The sequence below is a fragment of the Leptonotus elevatus genome, chromosome 1 (genome assembly GCF_054856555.1).
Source record: "Leptonotus elevatus isolate MCC_2025b chromosome 1, RoL_Lele_1.0, whole genome shotgun sequence".
NCBI lineage: Eukaryota > Metazoa > Chordata > Actinopteri > Syngnathiformes > Syngnathidae > Leptonotus > Leptonotus elevatus.
This window is the reverse complement of record NC_141239.1, coordinates 24,405,266-24,427,791: the sequence shown is the minus strand read 5'-3', so window position 1 is coordinate 24,427,791 and position 22,526 is coordinate 24,405,266. Positions and strand designations below refer to the sequence as shown.

At 42.7% G+C, this 22,526-nt stretch overlaps 2 protein-coding genes and 1 long non-coding RNA gene across 8 annotated transcripts in view; 1 reads left to right on the top strand and 2 right to left on the bottom strand.

Annotated features, from left to right (window-relative positions):
* Positions 1–20: 20 nt before the first annotated feature.
* nr5a5 (nuclear receptor subfamily 5, group A, member 5) lies at positions 21–9,425 on the top strand. Of its 3 annotated transcripts, none has more exons than XM_086086553.1 (7): positions 21–293; positions 3,620–3,750; positions 3,814–3,955; positions 4,820–5,553; positions 6,675–6,794; positions 6,874–6,977; positions 8,972–9,425. In XM_086086553.1, the coding sequence occupies exons 1-7, from the start codon at positions 194–196 to the stop codon at positions 9,177–9,179; spliced, it is 1,539 nt and encodes a 512-aa protein (XP_085942679.1). In that variant the 5' UTR covers positions 21–193; the 3' UTR covers positions 9,180–9,425. The 3 variants fall into 3 exon arrangements, with proteins under 3 accessions (XP_085942679.1, XP_085942670.1, XP_085942686.1); XM_086086544.1 differs by having other exon boundaries at positions 6,874–7,021; XM_086086560.1 differs by having other exon boundaries at positions 166–293; positions 3,625–3,750; positions 6,874–7,021.
* On the bottom strand, positions 4,507–8,890 carry LOC147181344 (uncharacterized). Its single transcript, XR_015096251.1, has 3 exons — positions 8,643–8,890; positions 6,656–6,751; positions 4,507–5,367 (listed from the first exon to the last, which is right to left on the bottom strand). It is a non-coding gene; the product is annotated as an uncharacterized LOC147181344 (long non-coding RNA).
* Positions 9,379–22,526, bottom strand: part of camsap3 (calmodulin regulated spectrin-associated protein family, member 3) — a 35,350-nt gene continuing 22,202 nt past the window's right edge. The window contains exons 5-18 of one of the 4 annotated variants that reach the window (XM_086086501.1): positions 22,330–22,362; positions 21,208–21,346; positions 20,973–21,112; positions 20,801–20,885; positions 20,381–20,423; positions 20,226–20,281; positions 19,575–19,641; positions 17,493–19,503; positions 17,305–17,423; positions 15,041–15,327; positions 14,864–14,957; positions 13,597–13,715; positions 11,199–11,317; positions 9,379–11,096 (exon numbers count right to left, since the gene is read on the bottom strand). In XM_086086501.1, coding sequence (XP_085942627.1) covers positions 10,797–11,096; positions 11,199–11,317; positions 13,597–13,715; positions 14,864–14,957; positions 15,041–15,327; positions 17,305–17,423; positions 17,493–19,503; positions 19,575–19,641; positions 20,226–20,281; positions 20,381–20,423; positions 20,801–20,885; positions 20,973–21,112; positions 21,208–21,346; positions 22,330–22,362 — 3,612 coding nt within the window. In that variant the 3' untranslated portion in view covers positions 9,379–10,796. The remainder of the gene's footprint in view (positions 11,097–11,198; positions 11,318–13,596; positions 13,716–14,863; positions 14,958–15,040; positions 15,328–17,304; positions 17,424–17,492; positions 19,504–19,574; positions 19,642–20,225; positions 20,282–20,380; positions 20,424–20,800; positions 20,886–20,972; positions 21,113–21,207; positions 21,347–22,329; positions 22,363–22,526) is intronic. The other 3 variants (XM_086086521.1, XM_086086531.1, XM_086086511.1) reach the window with 3 other exon arrangements.

The following is a 22,526-nucleotide window of genomic DNA, read 5'->3' as shown; positions in this document are numbered from 1 at the left end:
CAAAGTCCGCATGTGGCCCTCAAACGGTTGTCAGTCCACCGGGAGCGCTCGGGGCTGCGTAGCGGCCTTCCTGCCGTGTGCGTCTGCTCCCATTGTACCTGAGACTATGAAGACCTGACCCGACCTGACCGTGGACCTGACCTGACCTGACCTGACCTGACCTGACCGTGGACCTGTTGCACCTGTAGACAGTATGGATGTTCTTGATCAATTCCAAGAGCAGCAGCAGGTTTCTGGACCCCAGACGGACAACTACCATGAGGACATCTTCCCCTTAGAAGGAACATCAACGTGTGAGTAGAAGTTAGAAAGCAGCCATCCAGCCCAGTCCATACTGTATTCATTCAACAATTGCAATGCTGGTGATAGTTTGTGGCATGAGGCGTAAGTAATGGAGCTAAATTTGAAGAGCAAAATATTAGAAGAAGCTGTCCATTAAGTTACATTACTGCATGTAATATTAGAGCGTCTTCCATTGCTCAGATGTGCCTAATAAAATGCCAAAATGGTTCCGATGGAAGTCATTATCCCGAGTTCCCGATGTGAATTATGTAAGTATCATATCTGTGATGACGCATATCAAAATGAATGGTGACACATGGACCAGGTAGTATTGATGGCGCTATCCTCTTTACGGCGGAGCAATAAAAACAGCGGAATGGTGAACGACTTATTGTCTTGTACTTGGATTCAAATTGCTATTATTGTCATTAACTTACATGTTGGGACTCAGCTCTAGGCTACATTTGGCACCGTGCAAAATCGTTCAAAATCATACACATTTGTCATGATCAAAAACAAACATATATTTTGATAGCATAGCGATAGAGAAACATTCCTTCACAGTGGTGCCTTGAGATACGAGTGACCTGACTTACAAGTGTTCAAGATAGTGACTATCCGTCAATCTGCCGAGTATCTGCTTTGACTTGCGAGTGCAAACTTGATATACGAGCGCAGTCCATTACACCAACTAGCAGTTTGGCAAAAAAAAAAAAATAGCTTCAAGCTGTTTACTGAAGTTTACGAAACTAAACCAAAAACAAAGCATTTTGCTTTCGATACATACGTTTATCTTAATGCTACAAACATTGCAAAAAGCCATAGGAAGCTTACAAATAGCATCTGTGCCACATTTGTACACAAATGGTGGTGCAACACCAGTAGACAAATAATACACCGACAGTCACAGGCATGCATTGTTTATCCTCTGCAAAGAATGAGTAATATTAGCGCGGCTTATTTAGGAGATGTCTATCCGTACGTCTGTATTATACTGCACACCCAAAAGAGCAGTACGATGTCTATTTAATTGAAGCCAATAATGTGGTTAAGAACTGCCTAATTCTTCACATTCTATTGAATTTTATTGTCATTAGTGTATGTTTGATTTGTCTTATTAAAAATGCACATTGCAATTACACATTTCTATTTTGGGAGACTCGTACAGATTACAGTGTTCCCTCGCTACTTTGCGGTTCGGTTATTGCGGATTCACTCTATGGCAGATTTTCATTTTTGTGACCAATTCTGACATTTGTAACCCGGTTTCCGGTTAAGCCATTTCAAGATGAACGACAAACACTTGAACATAGTTGTTAAACCGACGCTTCGTCATTGTCATGTGCTGCCGGTGTGCAAAGTGTGCATTCACTTACATTTATTTATAAAGCTCGTTATTTATTCCACATTTGCATTTTAAAAGGTACATTTATTAAGGTTAACAAGTGTTTAGAAGGGTGGGAGTTATATGGGTATTTAAAAATAATAATTTAAAGTCAACCTCTACTTGGCGGAAATTCACCTATTGCGTGTGGGGCTTTGAACGCACCACCAGAAAAAAGTGAGGTAACTGTAATAGCATTTCCATTCATTTAAGTCTGGAAAGATGATTTGAGATAAGTTACAAATATAGTTGCAGAATGTATTAAACTCATATTCTCATAGTCTGGTACTTTTCTACATACTAAAATAGTTCTCAAATGCGTAAAAGACACAAAATTGACTTTGGACCTAATATTTTTTATAAAATCAGCAAAATTATGTTCAAAAGAGCCTCGTTTAGGGGCGTGTCACTTTTATGTAAATAGCTGCACTAGGCCACGCCTAGGCCATACCATACCCTTCTCTCTCAAAGGGGCAGTGATTTCGGCTCAGGTAGCCATGTGCTAATGTTGGGAATGGAAACGACTCGCCATGTAGTACAACAGGTCCAATTTGAGCCAGATAGACGTGTCTTTTACACATTTGAGAACTATTTTAATATGTGGAAAAGTGGCATAACATTTTACCGTAAGAAAAGTAGCATAACGGTACTACAGAGACTATGTCGTAGATATTGTTTAGGCAACTCTACTAGGAGCGTTATTTTGCCGTGAATGTTTCCGATTTGCCGTGAATGCTTGTAGGCATTTACAAGCGATTATGAATAACACAAATGTGCACATTTAGGCCAGCGTGCGGTCGCAACGTGCAAGCCGTCTCGTCGAGACCACTTAGCGGCCGGTTACCATCACAAAGTCACGTCAACTCGGTGGCGAGTTGCCAGTCACGGCAAAATAACCACCATGGATTGTATCTTGGCAAAAACAATACGCGACCGCTTCAATATTATCCAACCACCGTCTGCTTTATCATATCTGACCTCTTGAAACCAAACAACCTCCACGCGACAAATGTAGCTCCCACTGTAGGCACTAAAAATACACCGGTAATATGGTAGAGGGTATGATATGGCACATCTCTAATTGAAAGCATAGGAAGGAACGCTAAATCAAAAATCAAATGTTAAACTTACATCTTTCACGTTTGCAGTTGTGTCACACAGCGTTGGGACTGATCCATTATATTTAAACGAGTTGCAAATACAGCTCTGAACAGGCTTTCACCAACAAAACAGTCCTTTGAGAAATACTGTCGGTACACGTCCTTCAAAAATAAATGTAATCACTGTCTCGGACGAAGGAGGCAACCACTTCTTCCTGATCGTTGTTTCCCCATTGTTCTCCTTTGTTATCTATCTATGACAGTGACAAACAAGCACAACAATGAAATGCTCTTCCACTAGAGGAAGCAGAAAGTCAAACTTTGTGAGTAAGTAAGTAAGAGACAAGAGCATCATTTCCATATACAGGGACCAAGGTTTAAAATTGCCTATAAATGCCGTAAGACAGCGGCAAAGCACTACTTTTGCATGAATGAAGCTCCTAAACTCACTTCAACATAGTTTCTTGGCACTGAGATGCCGCATGATGAAAGGCTGAAAGCAAAGCCCTACTTCTGGTCTAAATGAAGCTCCTCGACTCATTTCAACATAGCTCTTAGAGGGTGGCAAATCAATACTTTTTTTTTGCTTAATATACAAATTCCTGAATGCCCAACAATGAATACGCTGTGAGATATTTCTACTGTCATATATGTGCCTTTGCTCAATAAAGGTTAGGAATCACTCATAAAAAGAATGGAAAAAAGGGAGTTCCCATTAGAAAGCACGTGTTATCAGTGGCTTGGAACCTCATCAGTTCACGACTTATCTCAGCCCGTGATGCGCAAGCAAACCTTGCCAACCCCACTGTGTATCTTTGGACTTAGTTGTGTTTTCACTACTGTGCTTGCTCAGCTCAGGAGCTCAGGAGGGACGCAGGCAGGAGGGACGCGGACGAGAGGCCCCAGTCCGGCGAGGGCTGTCCCGTGTGTGGAGATAAAATATCCGGCTACCACTACGGCCTGCTCACTTGCGAGAGCTGCAAGGTAAAGCGGGTGATGCAACCTGAAGCCGCAAGTCACAACCCCTGACCCGTGACGTCTTGGCAGGGTTTCTTCAAGCGCTCCGTACAGAACAACAAACACTACGCCTGCGCAGAAGGACAGAGCTGTCCCATGAACGTCTCCCAGAGGAAGCGTTGCCCCTTCTGTCGCTTCCAGAAGTGTCTGGCGGTGGGCATGAAGAAAGAAGGTAAAGTCTTGAGTGCGTGCCCTTTGCTCCTTCATGGGCAGCACCAATTTTGCTCCACTGACACGCATGTTCTCTCCGCTGTATCTAAGAGGTCATAAAAAAGCAACGCCAGCATTGCTTGTAATGACCCAGTTGACATAAGACGATTTTACAGTGAGGAGATAAGATGCGCTCTTAAAAAAAAAAAAGCAGAGAAAGCTTTCCAGCGGAGCAAGCACATACCGAATTCTAACATCTGAACTTATTTTTAAAATGTGAGATATCAAATTGTTTTGGCACAAAAAAATCGTCCCTGGCATTTTGACTTAAGCCCGGTGTCCAGTACACTGGCCCAGCCCCACTCTTGTCTAACATGTAGTTCTGCCACTGATGTTTATTGATGATGTTTCTGCTTGCTATCTATATTTGAAATTAACGGACTGATCCCTTCAAATTGTGGATCAGTCTCTGGGGGTAAAATGTAGGAAAACAATCATTAAAAAGCTCTGCATCGGCCTCTTTTGAGGCCGGCCCACCGGGCATCTGCCCTATATACTAGATAGCCAGTCCAGCCCTGCACCAAAATATAAGCAAATTCACTATAAATTTATATAGAGTATAAATTATAGACAGAGTTGTTAACTTACTACAGTAAACACTTTGACTTGTATTCCTTCAAGCGTTTACTAGGACAATTTCACAAAATTCTACCAGACAAGTGTGGCCTAAAAATAAGTCAGTAAATCATAAATCAGATTACAACACTAATGCAAAGACATTTTGGGCTTTATCACTTCAACTTTTCATGTTTCATTCAAATCGACAATGTGTGTACCTCACTTTGAAATGTATGCACTTTTGTGTTTTTCATGCCCTGTGTGACAGCAGTGAGAGCGGACCGCATGCGAGGCGGCAGGAACAAGTTTGGGCCTTTCTACAGGCAGATGAAAGAACAAAAAGTGCATCCCCAGGACAGCGCCGCCCCCTATAGGTCCAAAATGGAAACGACGCAAAGGCTCTGGCCTTCGGCCGCTAATGACTTTTCACACATGTGCAACCACACGAGCGCTCCCATGTCTCCGGATGCTTTCCATCAGTCCCACATGTATACCTCCGGAATGGCACCCTTGCCTTTAGACTGCACTGTGAGTGACGCCAGGGTGGTCCCTCCTCTGCCGCTTCCATACGGCGGAATGCATCCCCAGATGTTCCCCAGTTACCTCCCGGAAGAAGTACAAACGCCTCTGAGCTACGGCCCGGCTCCTTCACACTATCCCATGCAACGAAGCCCAAGCACCACGTACACGTTACAAACCCCCTCGACATCGCCGTGCTCAAGCGTCTTGACCGCCCTGCAGCCTCCGCCTCCGCCTCCCGGTCCAGTTGGCTCCCCGGCCACCTGCGGCGTCCACTCCGCCTTTCTCGCACAGCTCCTGGAGGGGGAACAGGATGAGAGTCAGCTATGCGCCAAAGTGGTGGCCAGTCTGCAGAGGGAGCAGGCCAACCGGGGCAAGCACGACTGCCTCAACACATTCAGTATCATGTGCAAAATGGCGGACCAGACTCTTTTTAGCTTAGTGGAGTGGGCCAGGAACAGTGCGCTCTTCAAGGAACTCAAGGTGAATAGCTTTATTGATCGTAAATGCGTCAACAGAAATGTAACACTGATGACAAGCAAGTATGTTGAACTAAAGGGCAGGAGCTTCATGTCAGACAAAGCCATGCCATATAGAATTATTCTTTTTTGCCTCCATCTCGTGGCATAAGTAGGAAATTACAAGCCTTTTGGTGTGGCATCAATTACTCGCGCAGGGCTCAATCTCAATTCTCTGCAGTACTTTTTAGTTATTTAGCATTATCATTATGGTTGATTGGCTGGGAGAAATCCTCTTACAATTTGACTTGCGCTACCAAATACAGTGGTGCCTTGATATACGAGTGACCCAGCTGAAGAGTTTTCGTCATTTTGCATTGAGATGCAAGTGCTGTAAGGTACGGAAGAGGATTAGGTGAAGAGAGTCAGAATTCTGATATTAATCTCAGAATTTAAAGTGAGAATAATAGTAGCACTAATTAAGTCAGAATTGTGAGAATAAAGTGTTCTTTAAAGTGAGAATTCTGTTCTTTAAAGTGAGAATTCTGATCTTAAAGTCAGAATTCTCACTTGAAAGTCAGAATTCTGACTTACAAGTGAGAATTCTAAGAATAAAGTGAAAATCCTGCCAATTTTTTTTTCTCTCTTTCTTCACTGGTCCTAATTCTCTTCCGTAGTAAGGTGAACTCAACTCAACTTGCATCACAACAAGCAGCTGTTATGCAGTTAACTTTACTGCCAAACTAAACACGACCAAGATAATTTTTACAGACTCTAGACTCCCCCTAAATAATGGCATTTTGGGACTTAAAATTCTAGAGTTTAATTAAATTTTCATTTACACATGCATGCATGTGTGACCAAAAAATGTGATGATTTTTTAAAAATTTTTAAATATACGTATTTTGTTGCTGACAAACATTTATCAAAAGTAAAGTGAAAATGACTGGACATGTAAATGTTTACTTCACACGACAATTTGTGACTCATGTATGCCCCCAAATTTTCATTAATTTCATATAATTTCATTTATTCATTTGTCAGATGTGCCATACATACAGAACCTACAGCATAACTGAAATTATGGCAAATGGACAAATGCAAATCTAGACATTACAATGACCTACATGCTCTTCTGTCCCAAAGGTGGAGGACCAGATGGTTCTCCTGCAGGGTTGCTGGAGTGAGCTGCTGGTTCTGGACCATCTCTGCAGACAGGTCACCTATGGAAAAGAGGGTTGCGTATATCTGGTCATGGGACAGCAGGTAATGTGCTGCCTGCAGTGAAACCACATTGTGATGGTGGCAATCACAAATCTAACGCGTCTATCGTTCTTCTTGTCAGATCGAGATGTTAACAATCATCTCTCAGGCAGGAGCAACACTCAGCAGTTTGGTCACTAGGACGCAGGATTTGGTATCCAAACTGAAGTCACTCCACTTTGACAGGCACGAGTTTGTCTGTCTTAAATATTTGGTGCTTTTTAACCCCGGTGAGCTTCTCATTTCTTCAGAGAAGAATGCAACTACAGGTAGTCCTCTAGTTACGAACATTCGGCTTGCTAACGTTTCACAGATACAAACAAAGGCTGACTAATGTCCATGAATGCCGTATTTCGCTCTCAAGTGTTTTTCATTCGCACAATTTATCTAGCTCACTGTCCTGTGATACACGGCACAGGAGCCATGGCCCGTGCACTCTTCATACACCAAATATGATAAATAAATACATATAATAATAATAATAAATAATAATAATAATAAATAATGATGATAATGATAATGATAATAATAAAATATTATAATAATAATAAAATGTATTTTTTAACTTAATTTATGCACTATATAGACAGTATATACTGCATAAAATGTGTTTTTTTTTTCTTTTTCAACATTTTTATTATTTTATTTAAAAAATAATTTCATAAACTGTAACTTTAAGTTTTAATGTAATTCGACTTACAAACAAATTAGACTTACAAACGGAATCGGAACCCATTGTGTTCGTAAGATGAGGACTACCTGTACAGAATATTTCAAATAAATTAAGAACAATAACACTGGTTAATACATCACAGAATGCCATATAGATATCGCCATAGTCCTTATAGAGACTATAAACAGTATAGAGACTGACATTAGAGAAATCTGATTGGCTGCTGAGATTTTTCAGGGCTATCACCATTAGTGCCTTCGCTTTTCTTTCTAGAGAATATTTCCTGGGGAAAAGGTATAACATATTTTTTACTGTAACACCCCGTACATATTTATGTTTCGACATTCGCAAAATAGACTTTTTTTTGGGCTGAAAACTTAATCTCGTTGATGTGTAATGGACCCCCACTATAGGGACCAGGCCGGTGCTCTGTCAGTTTGAGCTCCCTAGTGCTACTGAGCATGGCCCCAAATCAGTAATATTAAAAAATAATAAGAATAATTTATAGTACCTTTTGACAACTAAGTATGTAAGCAATGCAAAAAGAAAAAAAATATGTACTGGAAATTTTTTTATCGAATATTGACGATATAGCGAGATACTAGCATAAGGTAAAATATTGTATGATATAAGCATTAAGCACGTATATTGTCAATATTCTATTTCAATCTTTCATGTACATGTAATTGCTTACATGCTTAGTGTTCAAAAGGCACTATAAATTAAATAAACTTAAAAAATATATATGAATGATTTGGGGCCGTGCGCATGCTCAATAGCACTCAAGAGCTCAAATCGACAGAACACCAGCCATAGAATAGCGAAAATGTGTGTATAAATGACACCCACTGAAAGTGCATTGGTTTATTAAAACAACAATAAACCCCGTAAATTTCTTAAAAACGCCGATAAGCATTCAATATGAATTGTCCACAAAAATTTAAGGGTAAAAAAGTAGTATAAAATGGGGATCTGCAACCAACTATGCTAATCCACGGTTGCTGAACCGCGAGTATGCGGTGGGTGCACTGCATTTAAGTTCAGGCGCCATCTGGTGGCATTTTGGTGCTGATGTGAGTTAATAAGTTTCATTTAGGAAAATAAATAGCCCTAAAAAATAGTTTTGTGCGAACAGTATTGTATGGTAATGGACACCTGAATTCAGTCACCCCCATTACCTGGCTTCCAAATGTACCGCCGTCGTTTGTAGCAGCCACCACTTCGAATGTCCACCTTCAACTAAAAAGCAGCGCTAGCTAAGATAGCATTAGCACTGTTAACAAACCAACGTTCGCCACGCCTATCTTAGCATGACTTAATGTAACACTAAATGCTGTGTTTTTAAGTTTTATTTTTGAGAATTCACAATGAATTAAAAACCAAAAACAGATGATGAATGTACCTGACGAGCGGAAAATGTTAACGTGACGTTTTTCAGGAAAATGAGTAAATATAACTTGAGGTATAATTTTGAGTGACTCGAACCTTTGTTCTTCGTCTGGCGTAGACTTGAAGTCCGTGCAGAGTCGGCAGCAAGTGGAGCACACGCAGGAGAGAGTGAACAGGGCGCTGATGGAGCACACGCAGCGGACTCACCCCGGACACTCGGACAAATTTGGCCAGTTGCTGCTGAGGCTGCCCGAGGTGCGGAGCATCAGCATGCAGGTGGAGGAGTATTTGTACCAACGCCACCTGCTGGGCGATTTGCCCTGTAACTCTCTGCTCACTGAGATGTTACACACCAAACACAGCTGAGATCACATGAACTTCATGGAGGTTCTTAAAAGTGGCAATTTTACACGACAGTTGGGATTTTCCCCGTCTTTGTTTACCCGGTAACCACCTCAACCTGCTGCTGTGATGTAAAAAATAAAATAAAATGAAAACAATGCTGATGAAACAACAAAAAGGTGAGTGATTTAAAAATGATTTTTATTCTGGTCTTGATACCTAGGAGAGTCAATGAATGAAATAAACATACTGGCACAAATTTGATGAAAAAACAACAACAAAACGTGTCATGACACTTAGCAGGGAAAAAAAAGAAAAGAGAAATACTACCTGAACCGACAAAATTACATTAGTAGAACCTGAAATTAAACATCAAATCTAAAGCAAACTAAATAAATACACCCCCCAGGCGGCAAGGATTTTAGGGGAGAGGATTGCACAAAATCAAAATAAAGTTATTGCATAACCACATACTACTATTGATAAACAAATAAATACACACATCCGTAGTCCATGTGCACACATTCTTATTTTTCTCCTTTTGTTTTCAATATTCCTGTCTTCACGTCTGTATTAAAATGTCATTCATATCAGCACATGTTGGAGGCAGTCAGTGATTTTTAAGAGGCGGCACAAAGAAGATATTTGGGGCCAATTTAACATCACTGGCAACTAAATTGTTATAGTAAAAAGTTTGGCCATTTTACATTCCCCCCAAGGAGTGGCTTGGATTTAGGGCTGCTACAGTCCAGAACAATCCTTCAGCAAGAAGCCTGTACAAAGAAGAAGGGAATCTAGTTATGGTAATAAACAAGCCCCCCAGCCGCAAAAAAAAAATAAAAATAAAATTCTCACACTCATTTGATCCCAAACACACATCTAACCAACACTTAGCAGCAAACTAGCTTATTCTGAGCTTACAAAAGGGAAATACGCAGCGTTTATTTTTGAGCAAATTATTCTTGAAAAGTGATCAGCATTCATAATGTGTCAAATCAGCATTGGTAAGCAAAGTACAAATTGTAGCCCTCCTTCATTGTTTTCTTTCCAGTTGTGTTTCTCTGGATAAGCGCACCACGTGTCAATCGAGGAAAAGTCATCCAGCAAACATGAGTACAAAATGAACATCCAGATGTTCTTACAGCAGAACGAGTCAAGTGCGCGGGTGGCGGAATCCCGCACACCACTTTCATGGTTGCGCGTGCCCGACATTCATACGAGAGTCGTCTTTTCCAGATGTGACCTCTTGCTTCAGTCAGCTGTATCGTGATCAAGCCCGAGAGAGGAGAAGGCAACGAAAAAGAGGGAAGCGGTAATGAGAGGCGTGGGAACTTCTCCGGCCATAAATACTGTTGCACGAAAGGCAAGGCAGTGAAGTTGTCCCATTTTGAGTCTTAGGCCAGGGAAAGGCAAAAGACATGAGGGAGGCAGAGCGCGAGGAAAGACACAGAATGCCCCACGACAACACAATGATTTTTTTTTTTGTACAATCATCAATCCAGGAGCTCTGAAGGGAAGCAATCGATAGAATTCATCCATTTTCTTGGCACATAGCGCTAAGTAATTCCCCAGGATAGAAAACCTGAATAGCAATAGTGCGTTCATTTTGGGGTGCCGAGCTTCTTGGGAGTTCCTGGCCGCTTTTGCCAGAAGTGTCCCGGGATGGTGATGGCGTCCACGCTCATGGACATGGTCTTGGACGGGATGGCGGTGAACTGCTTGCGGTCCGAGCTGTACTTGTAGATGGACTCCACCATGTCCAGGGTGATGACGCGGGGGCCGATGCCGGTGAGCCGCGACATCTCTTCTGTTTCGGGGTTCATGGTGTACACGGCCCGGAACTGGCAACTCGGGTCCCTGAAGAGGATGAGGAAATGGTTGGCCGTGCTCTTCTCCATTTCCTGCAAAGGAAGAACGGTGGGGGGGTTGAAGCGTTGAGCACATGGAATGATGTTAGGATGGACCACAATGTTGGACTGTGACACAGTAAGCGGATGGCTCACCTCTACAATCTTGTTTTTCTGGGGTTCGTTGACCTTGCCGGCCAGACAGCAGCGGGAGATAGCATTATGGATGATGAACTTGTTGGACTTAAAGCTTGGCTCCTTATATAGCTTTGGTCCTGAACAGAAAAGAAAAAGAAATCACACCATGTAATGCTGCTTTTTCCACCTCTGCTCGACACTTTGAAATAGAAGCACAGAGAAACTATGAAAAAAAGACATGGAGTTGCACAGAACAAGTCACAGCAACAAATAGGATTGCAACGATACATCAAAGTTAAAGGTAGGGTCGGAAGCATTCCCCTCAAAAATAAACACGACATGGACATAAATGAAATCCATCTCAATCAACACCTCTGAGCTCAAGTTAATGTGTGGTGATAATTTTGTCTTCTATGGCCCCTCCCCCGCTGGTATTTTGGACTTTTGCTTTTGTTTTGACCTGACCGGGACGCTTCTGGGCGAAGGGCACTGATTTGCCGAAGCGAGCTGAAAGTAATACTTGTCCTTTTTGCCGTGGCCGTCGAGGCATACTAAATGAATGAAATGAAGCCCTTTATCCACATTCAAATGGGTTTATCTCTGTCATATAATTGTCAAATATTGGATGAATAAAAGGTAAACACAGTGGATACGTTTTTTTAAGAGATAACGCCTAATTCGATGCAACATCCTGTCAAACGCTTCCTGGCCCTAAAGGAGAGGCTTGGGCTGAAGAGCAACGCATAGTTGGCCTGCAGGTAAGTGCCACACAGAATGTTAGCCTAATTTTTTAATTTAGCGACATGCTACAGCAAGCTACCGGTGCTGGGGTGTGTTGCTGCCAGTGGCTGCTGATGGGGGGAGCGTCAGTTGGAATGTTGTGTTTATAAAATGCAATGGAAATGCTTCAGACTCTACCTTTAAGATTTGATTCCTATCTCAATTTCTGACCAAGGTTATTATAAGGTAACGCAAACTAACAAAATATTTCCGTGGATGAAATAAAATAAAAACAAGAGTGCTTCATTTTCCATTTATAAAACAAACTACAGTGGTACCTCGGAGTTTGAACATAATTCGTTCCTGCGAAATGTTCAACCTCCGAAACATTTTTTCCCGTAGGAAATAATGTAAATGCAATGAATTCGTTCCCAAGCTCCAAAAACAGAAATGTCCTATTTTAATTTATATTTATGTTTTATTACACCCTGTACAGTATTTATACAATAAAAAAATACCTTACCTTTTTTTTTTTTTGTGATGTGATGGCATCAGTGGATGATAAATGCTATGTTAATGCTAGCTTTAAATCAGTGCCGAGTTTGTGTATTTTACATTGGGCATATTGTTAGCCTACTAAGCGGTCCTTGCGTGCCTTGTTTAACGTCAGGCACGTTGTTGAACAGCTAAGAGGGGTCCTCGTGCCAGTATTTACAGAAGTGGTCACGGTAGTTACAACGGCGCGATAATCTCCTTCCTAATTCCACTGTGGTTCGTAGCACTGTATGTTTTTCTTTGCTGCCACTGGCACTGTTGTCTTTCTTTGGGCCCATGGCGGAGAAAATTGTTGTGGAAAAATCTAAATGCACTCGCGAGTATGGAGCACCTCTGGGAGTATTCACGATCTGACAGGAAATGAGCAGTGCATTGTCTCAACTTCCGCAACGTGAGCATTCGGCTTTGCTCGGCATCGCTCGGCTTCAAGGTACGTTTGGCTTAGCTTGCTTTGCTTGGGTGTTCGAACTCCGAAAATGAGTTCAAACTCAGAGGTATTTTTTAACTTTTTTAAATTTATAATTGTACGAGTTCCGAGACGTTAAAATTCCGAGGTTCCACTGTAAAACTAACACCAATTATAACAAATAGCCTTCATATTTGTCTTTCAGGGTTTGCTTTAAATATATGATTTTTTTTCTGTATAACTGTTGCTGGCCGTACAGTCGTTTGGGAATTGACGTTTACTTGACTTTGTTACATAATACTTATATTACTGACCTTTTTTGTTTTTTATCTTCCACTCCACAAAAACGCCATATATATATATTAAAAAAACAAAAACAAAAAAAAACAAATTTTCGCATTCATAAAAACAAACAAACTTGCTCTTAACACCAATCAAAACTAACTTAATTAGACAAGTCAAACAAAATTAAAGGAATAACTAGAATGGAAATCCAAAACTATTATAAGCCCCTTTCTGATCTAACTTAACAATATAGCATGTTTGAAGACTCCAAATTGCCCATAGCTGTGAATCCAAGTGTGAATGGTTGCTCGTCTAAATGTGGCCGGTATGACCAATGCAGAGGGTACTCCAACTATCCTTGATAGTCAGATGAGATGGGCTCCAGCTCATCCAAACAGGGCAAGTGCTATAGAAAATGGATGGATGGTCGGATTGGAGCACATGTCGTACCTGTGTACTCTGGGATGGATGCAGTGGAGGAAATTGTGGAGCCGTTCTCCCAGTCCCTGTCTCCGTTGTGAGCACTCATTCGTCCTGGCGACATAAGACGGGAGGGCGAGTGGGAACGACTGGCCAGAGGAAAGGATAAGTTTAGTGAGGAGAGAGTGTACACAATCATAACGATATCATGAAATCAATAACAGGTACACTGGCACCAAGACTTATGAGTGCCAAAATGTAGGAGTTTATGGCACCTCAAGGGATGCTTAGCCCCTCAGGTCAAACGTGGGAAATTGATTTTGTATATTTGTAATGATTGTGTTTTTGTTGTTTTTTTAACAGTATTTTCTGCTGCTACCTGCAGTCCTTGGTTTGTACAGGCTACTGTTTTAGTTAGCCCGCCCTACCGGTGGGCCTGTCTAGCCAGGCTGGCAGGATTGTAAAGGGTGGGCTAACTCCACTTTTGACATCTTTATATTTGTCTTTGCAATTTTTTACTTTATGCTCGGGTCACTTCACTTGTAAAACTGACTTTTATTGTTATGCCAGAGCACCGTGAAGTGTATTTTGGTTTTTGCGGGTTTATCCGCCACACGTTTAGTTCAGATCTATGTGAAGTGCCCACCGTTAATGTTCAGGCCATTCAGCCAAACCCAAGGGAAAGTACCTTTTTACATGTGCAGCATAAATAATGTGACTTGACTGTATTTTTTCCCCCTACGTCGGCACTACAACACGAGACCCCCAATGAGACCCACAGTCTCCGATGCACTTTTAGCCATTTGTTGAAAGGGACACAGTCAAACCCAAAAATTCAAAATGAGAACATTCAAGGGTACACGACTACTACAGTACGTAGAGTAATTACACTTCATAAAACCAGTTTATTTCTTTATATTCTCTATTATGTTTTATACAATACAGTGCTATTTTTATTTATTAAGAACACATTTTAAAAATGCTAGTATTTAATCAGCCAGCCGACTAAGTCACTGCTGTTTTTGTTATAGCTCCTCCTCTGCAAAAATGCTGGTTGATCTCTTAACTCTGCCGCCACCTGCAGCAAGCCTTGCCCTCGACTGAGAAGTTCAATACGATCCTACGGTAGACTTCTCATGAAAAAATGAGAAAGAGGTACTTGTATAGGGAGGCGGAGCCTATGATTTATATGACTTACTTATACGGAATTTTATTCTACCAAATATCTGAACTAGCCTACAAAAATCCATAGGCCCTGGTTAAGATATTACTGTACTTCAGAACCATGTGTTGTTACCTGGTAGATCTCCTGACAGTCAAGCCTCCAGAGTCATTTGCCATAGAGGACAAGTTCATGGTGGAGTGGGAGTAGACTTTGTTCAGCCTAGTGCCTACAAGGAGAAAAATCATATTAGTAAAACAGCGACGGTATATGGGAATAATATGGCGATTCAAACACTAAGACTCTAGTTACCCAGGAGACCCTTGACTGGGCTGTGCGCGAGGGCCGAGTCGTCCCTGAACACGGTCTTGGGTCGCTGCTTCTTGACACCGCGCACCGTGGTTGGCTTCTGCCTGAGCACTTTGTCCAGATCATCCATGATCTTCAACTGATGTCTGCGCTCGTACTCCTGCCGTGTAAAGTCTCCTCTGCGCTGGGGGGTTCCCTCAGGTGTGTGTGAAGCTGAAGGGGTGCCGGGGGTCTTAGGTCTGTCCTCACTCTTATTGCCCCAGCCTTCGATGACCATCCACTGGGGCTTGCTGAGATAAGGACAGAAAATAACAGCACATTTTAAAACAAGCAGAAAATTATGTATAATTTTTATTCTGGAAAATGTATTAATAGATACAAACAATTTAGAGTATTCAATGAACCTAAATGAAAGTGAATGTGGAATGAAGCCAGAAAAACTGGACAAAATGCACACAAGCATGGGAAGAACATGCAAAATCCACACAGAAAGGCCAGAGCCAAGATTCAAACCAAGAACTTCCAAAATGTGAGGCAGATACTCTAACCACTAGACCATTGCTTTTATATAAATACAGTGGTCCCTCGCTACTTTGCGGTTCACTTTATTGCGGATTTATATTTGGATCCATAACTAATTGTGGGTTGTACCTCGATATTTCACGGGGAATGGGGGGGGGGGGGTTGTTCATAAAAGCAAGCAATAATGGAATATTTTCAATAGAGAGTGCCCCATAAAATTGTTTATTTATGTTGCTATTTTTGTCCTTTTGTGTAATATTTGAGCAAATAAAAACAGGTATTTCTTTCATTTGACACAATCTATTTTTTTTTTTTTTACAAAATATAGAATATTTGGTCAATTAAAAAACATTAACGAAATGTTGACTTTTTTTATTATTATTATTATTCTTAGCAAGTCAGTGTCACATCACTGGTGAGCTATATTTAGAACAGACTCCAGTTACTTATACAAGCTGACATATACACAATAAGGCCAATTTGCGTGTCCCACCTCCTCCGTGCACATGTGCACTGCAGGAGAAGTAGAAAAAGAAAACAATTAACTTCAACAAGGCTGCTGTTTATGCAACTAGCAAGAAGAGCTCATTAAAGGGGACAGACAGTACAGCATTACCCCGGGATTACACCACATGCATGTGCGTTGCGGCTCCGCTCCGGCTGCGGGGCTGATTCGGTTCCATTCTATCAGCTTGTTCAAATTACACCGGCTGCGTATACGCTGCGGATTGACTGCGGACCAGCTGCGTCGTGCCGGAGCCCGCCGCACGGATAGACCTATTTTCGCATCCGTCGACATCTGTCAAATGGCAAACTAGCACAGAACGCATCGAGTGGGACAGGAAGACCGACGTAGTTTCAAAATAAATATTCCGGTTACTCTTCAGAATAAAACACTCGCCAGATTCTATTTCACAATCATGTCAGCAAAACGTCATAATGCTTAACGCTTAGTTCACTGCAGTGAACATGGACGAGGAGAGATTTATAATGGAGGTGGATTATATATAACACGGCACATCCTTTTTATTTGGACAACCTAAAAATGGAAGCGCATGGAACGTCATAGCAGAAGCTGTGGGAGTGGACGGTGAGTTCAATCAAAGGAAGTCCACCTTTTTCTGAGTGTTTGTTGTTGTTTTTAATGCCACATTAACATTAACATCTGGCGCGATCATGCGAGATACGGCGTGAATTTGTCGCAGACTAAGCTGCCGGGCCCCAGCTGTGCGCAGCCAGTGAGTTTTGTCTATAAAATTTACGTGTCCGGAGCACGCAGTCAAGACCGGAGCTGCAACGCACACGCACGCTGTGTAATCCCGGGGTTAGCTGTTATTGAAGGAATTTTTTTTTTTATGACTTCTACTTCGTGGAAATTTACCTATCGCGGGTGGGCGTGGAACGTTATCACCCTCGAAAAGTGAGGGAACAGAACACTGTATAATATGAAATACTTTTCTCAGAATCAGGATTCAAGTTGAGTGCTGTTTTGTACACATTTAGCAGTAGATATTTACACAAAGCAAAAATAAACAGTCAACATGAAACCCTCATCTTAACACCGGAAAAGTAAAACCTAGAATTCAAACTCAGACACTTCAAATTATGAGGCAGAACTTGCTAACAACTTGGCTACTGTGCTGTACCAGTTTCATTCATAAAAATTATTAAATACAGTCCAACCTAACATAAAATAACACATGAAAAGTCTTTATTTTGTGTGGAGTCTTCGAATGAAATCTCACTTGGATTCTTTTTCCTGCTCTTGCTTGCGTCTCCTCAACTCCTCTGTTCTCTTCTGCTGTTTCTGCAACAAGGCAGCTTTCCTCTGTGCCATCTCATCTTCAGGTCGCTTCTTGTCATCCTAATAAGGACCAGATTTCAAATGGCAGCAAGCAATAAATTTTACGGAAAGCCGGTTTCAGTCTCCTACCTTGAAGAAGAAGCCAACCCCTGCTTTTGCCTCCAGCTCGTCGGAGAGAGGATCGGGCACTTGGTCGTCCTCCTCTGCGTCTCCTTGCAGAGAAGACAGCGAGATCTCAATGAGACTATTCTGTTTGCCGTTCACGGCCGCCGGCGGGGCGTCGCTCTCAAAGGAGCACTCCGACGGGGCACCAGAGCTCGAGCCTCCCCCTGCTGCCCCCCCCTTCCTGTTTGCATGCGAGGGCCTCGGTTCTATGTCAAAGCCGAATATACTTTCATAGTCATTGGAGCCTGCTTCGGACAGGGCGTCATCCGCGGGAAGACGGTGAATTGGCGGGGTGGGCGTCAGCGCAGGAGTGAGCGTCGCTGTGGAAACGGGAGTGGCTGCCAAAGAGCGAAGCTCATCAAAGCTCTCAGAGTCACCGATGGAGAAGGAGGATGACGTCTGGATTTGATATTGCGAGGGGTTCCCGCGACGAAGGTGTGGAATGCGGTCGACACTTTGAGGTGTGTTAATGACCCTCGATAGAGCCGGGAGTCTTCCCTCTGAGGGGCGACCGTGTTTGGGGCTCTTTGGGGGCACGGAATGAGTTCTACGATGGGCCACTTGAGGAGACTTTGGAGGGGTGACGTGATTTGGGAGCTTGCGGGGTGGCGACGGGGAAGCTAAATTCAAGTCCCGGGTGGATTCCCGTGAGAGGCGTGCGGGGGAGGGTGGCTGGGTAGAGGTTTTGGGTCTCGGTGGAATGACCCAGGATTTGTTGCCGGAAGCTTTTTTCTGAACGAGTTGGTTCTGCTGCTCGGTGAGCCGTTGCATGTCACTCTGAAGCGAAGTGAGGGCTGCAGTCAGCTTGGATACAGCGTTGTTGTAGTCCCCAAGTGGCGCTGCTGCTTTCTCCCCAGGCGTACTTGCCATCCCTTTAGTGGGCCCAAGTCCCCCTTGAACAGGACTTTCATGCTCCACAGACGCCGGCTGCTCTTCGTCCTCTATGCTGGCCAGTCGTTCGTCAAGCGTCAACCGAGCGAGGTCTTCCTCGGTGGAGGAGGTGCTGAACTGGCCTCCTTTAGCCTCGCCATCCTCCTCGTGCTGCTCCTTCTTCAGCTGGAGAAAGGCACTCTTGCCCAGCCTTTGCCGATGCTTGGCAAAGATGGCCTCGATGCGTTTCTTCTGGGCTTCGATTGCCCGCCGCTTTTCCTCAAGACGAACCCCGAGCTCTGACATTTCATTTGTAAGCTGAGGGCTCTTTCCGGGACTTTCTTCAAACTTCACATCCCACGTGGTTGCATGGGGAACCGAAGGGTCGCTGGCTTTGCGAGAGTCTCCACTTTGCTTTTTTTTGCGTTCCGCAAAGCTGGTCATCTTCACGCCGCTGTCCGATCCCTCCTTACTACTGCGTCTATCCGACTCAGTTTCGGCTCCCGGTGTGTTGGGCGTGGACTGAGCCCGGGGCGTGTCCTCCGACGCATCCGAGTCCACGCTGCCGTCTCTTAAGACCGAGTCGTCATCACGCGAGCATTCAGAAATGTTTCTGGTTCGAGTGGGCTCTTTGGACTCTCTCGCGGGCCGGTGCATCATTCCTGAGCGCGTCGGGGCAGAGGAGCTGGCAGGCGCAGACTTTCTGTGATGCCTTGCACTGGCGAGGTCATCTGGAGAGTGGAGGTAGAAGCCGTCGGGGGCGCCGTCAGGATGCAAGCGAGGCTCCATCTTTCTCTCATTGTGAATGATCTGAAGTGCCTCTTCAATGGTCGGCAGCTCTCCCGTTTCAGTCGCACCGATGCCATTTTCTGCTATTGGATGATTGGGACTCTGGGAGGACCAGGAAGCTCTGTGCACGCCATTTGAAGCAGCTGGTTTGCTCAAGTTTTCAGGAGGTGTGAAGGGTGACCGAGTCACATTCGGGCTTATTGGGTTAAGCTGGTCCGAGCTCACGGATCGCGTTATCACAGGGTTGCCCATCACAATGTCCACGTCACTGTCCAGGCCGAAAGGAATGCTGAAGGATACCGCTGACAGGGGGCGGCTAGCCAGAAAAGAAAGGGAGTGTGAGTACAATTTAAAAAGCACTGTGTTGACTTAGTCGTGAGTACACACCTTTTCTTGCTCCATGTCTTTCCAACTCCTTCTAAATGAGACATTGAGGTAGACTGATTCAAAGACCCTAAGTACAGTGGAACACACACACACACAGACACACACAGACAAAGTAAAGGCATGCACAATCACAGGGATGCACACCGACTACACATAAAAAGCAACATGCAGAGTTCATACACTGTTTCAGAAGTGAAATGAAAGAACTTTGAGCCACAGCAAGTCACTGGTATTATTTGTTGGCCACGGTTTTTACGTCAGATACCCGTCCTGATGCAACCCACCTATTTTATTTTAATGCATGCTTGGGACCGGTGATGGCCAGTAAAAGGTATTATTTAAATGAACTGTGTCAAAAGAAACATAATAGCGCCATGAACAAACACGGGTGTGTGAAAAGTGATTCAAATGTGTATATATTGAATTAAAACGTTCACTGACATCATTATGACAAAGCATTTCATAAGATAGCTCAATTGTTTTGTTTTAGTCTAATTTAAAGCACTTTTCAAACCTCGTAAACGCAACAAATAAATTAAATAATTTACTAATCATTGTACACCAGATCCATGGTCACCATGCAACTCAAAATACAGCATAAATATAAACAAGCACCATGGGAAAAATGTAAAATAAAAGTCATAATCTCACCTGATGCAGGGGAGGAAATTGGGAGGAAGGGCTTCTTGAAGATAGACGGAGAAGTGCTGTAAAGCAGGAAGACATTTCAGTTTCCGAAAATGGCTTCATATAAAGTACATACAGGCAATGTGTAGAATTCAGTTTGTATTCATGAGGTAGCTCACCTATTACTGTTCACACCCAGGGGTGTTGATGGTGTGGAGCCATCTAAATGCAAAAGAACACAAAACAGCACATTTAATGAGAAATATAAAATTGGATACTATTAATTTATAATACAGGATCCTCAATTTAAAATGGACTTCTGTTTCTACGGTGACATGTATTCCGAATTTGGACGTAAGTCACAATGAGCCATAGAACTAGCACTAACCTAGGCTAATGCAGCAGTTAAGTAAGAATAACAGTAAATGATTGTTTGAAAACACGTTTGGGCCATGAACAATGAATATGAAAAACCATGAGCGTGATGAACGCCGCTACACAAACTAATTCATTCATTCATCATGTTGGTGTCATTGTAAACCGAGGACCCCCGAAATAACAATATACTCCCAAAAGATCAGTGAATGATTGACACCTACCTACTTTGTCCACTGGTTGAACAAAATCTGGCCTTTGTACTTCGAACCAGTGGAGCAGCTCGGCTAGAAAGCTCAGCATACTGAGCTGAACAAATCACATAGAAATTGAGGAAAAATGAGCTATGCAATATTTTGTCATGCAATGAATGGTCAAGAGGATGAATGTCAGTACCCGAAGCTCTTCTGGCGTATACAGCACATCCTCCAGGGCCAAGTGGCAGCAGCTTTTCAGGCAGCTGTCACAGAACTCACGGATGAACTGCAGGTTGTACAAGCTGTCAGCGGCCGACATGGTCTCCTTCATGCAAACATCTACAGGGAGAAGACAAGAAGAAATTCAACAAAATTCAACAAACACCTACACAGTTCAGGTGCTAACTGGTTGTCTGCGTCTGGTTGGTTGTTACCTTCAAGTCTTAGCAGGCCGGGGCAGTAGTAATGTAGCACAGCAGCGATAGCACAGCCATTAGATAAGTCTCGGATTTGATTCACCACTGGAAAAACGTGGTTCTGTTTGGACTGAACTTTATCCTTTCTGTAGCGAAGCTGAAATGCACAAACAAAAGCAATAAGACAACTGGAAATTGACATAAATGCTGTCGCTAAACTAAAACGATAAATACAGAAATCCCGGCTATTAATCAGATACCACGTAAATATGCCTCCTCCTAGTGTTTGTTAATACCCTGTGCTAAGATTTTGCGGAAATTGTGTCAAATTGCTTTTCTGTCATGATCTTGTTTAAATACATACAGGTGCATCTCAATAAATGCACATATTGTGGTAAATTGTATCTATTTCAGTAGTTGAATTGAAAAAGGGAAACTTGTAAAACATTGAATGATTTTATAAGTTTGATGACTGTAGCTTACAGCTTACCAAAAGGCACAATTCATAATTTCAAGAAATTTGAATTATTGCACAAGAAACAATAAAAAAATATATATATATAGAAATTAAGTAGTGATTAGCTACGTTTAATGTATTGTTAATGTGTAAATGTTTGATTATCTACACTGTCCCCCCTCTCCCATTCAGTGGTACTTTTCTTGGTGTTTCCAAGTGGAAAAATGAATACAGTAGGTGCAGTGTGACACGGAATGCAAACAAATGGGGTAGAGGTCAAACAAGGAGTTGCATTGATTATAACAGACAGAGTACAGGTAAATGCATGCGAATCCTTGCTTCTGTAAGGGAAAAAGTAGGACAAGTGAAGATGGAACAAAAGCAAAGAGTTAAGCGAGTGTGCATAAATTCCCACAAGTTAACAAACCACTGCTGTTATTACCATTCAAACATGTGCAGACAAGCTGGGCATGCACTTGGCCATCATGCACCCACTTGAGAGTTAATAAACTGTGGCGCAGCCTGTACTTGCAGAACTCAAATTAAATGTGGCAAAAGAACAAACAAAAAAAACAACAGAAAAAAATGGCCTAACCTGTCAGACATCAGCTGATACATTTGAAGAGAACACTGGAGGGATGGAGTTAGAGGGAAAAGGAACAGAGCAAAGAAAGGGAACTTACAGGAACTAGTTTCCAGTACCAGCGAGTAGGACACTGTCAAAGAGGCATTTAAGGACAGGAAGGCGACAGAGAGGAGAAAAAGGGAGAAATAGAGGACAGGAGCACAAAGAGAGATTTAAAGCCTGACAATAAAGGAAGTAGCAGTCATACAAAAAGAAAGGACTGTGGTGCATCTTCCAAATGACCTTGTTGACGCT

Coding starts and splice junctions, on each gene's coding strand:
- nr5a5 (XM_086086544.1), top strand. CDS start 194: ATGGATGTTCTTGATCAATTCCAAGAGCAGCAGCAGGTTTCTGGACCC. Junction 3,751..3,813: donor TCACTTGCGAGAGCTGCAAG/GTAAAGCGGGTG, acceptor ACGTCTTGGCAG/GGTTTCTTCAAGCGCTCCGT. Junction 3,956..4,819: donor GGTGGGCATGAAGAAAGAAG/GTAAAGTCTTGA, acceptor CCTGTGTGACAG/CAGTGAGAGCGGACCGCATG.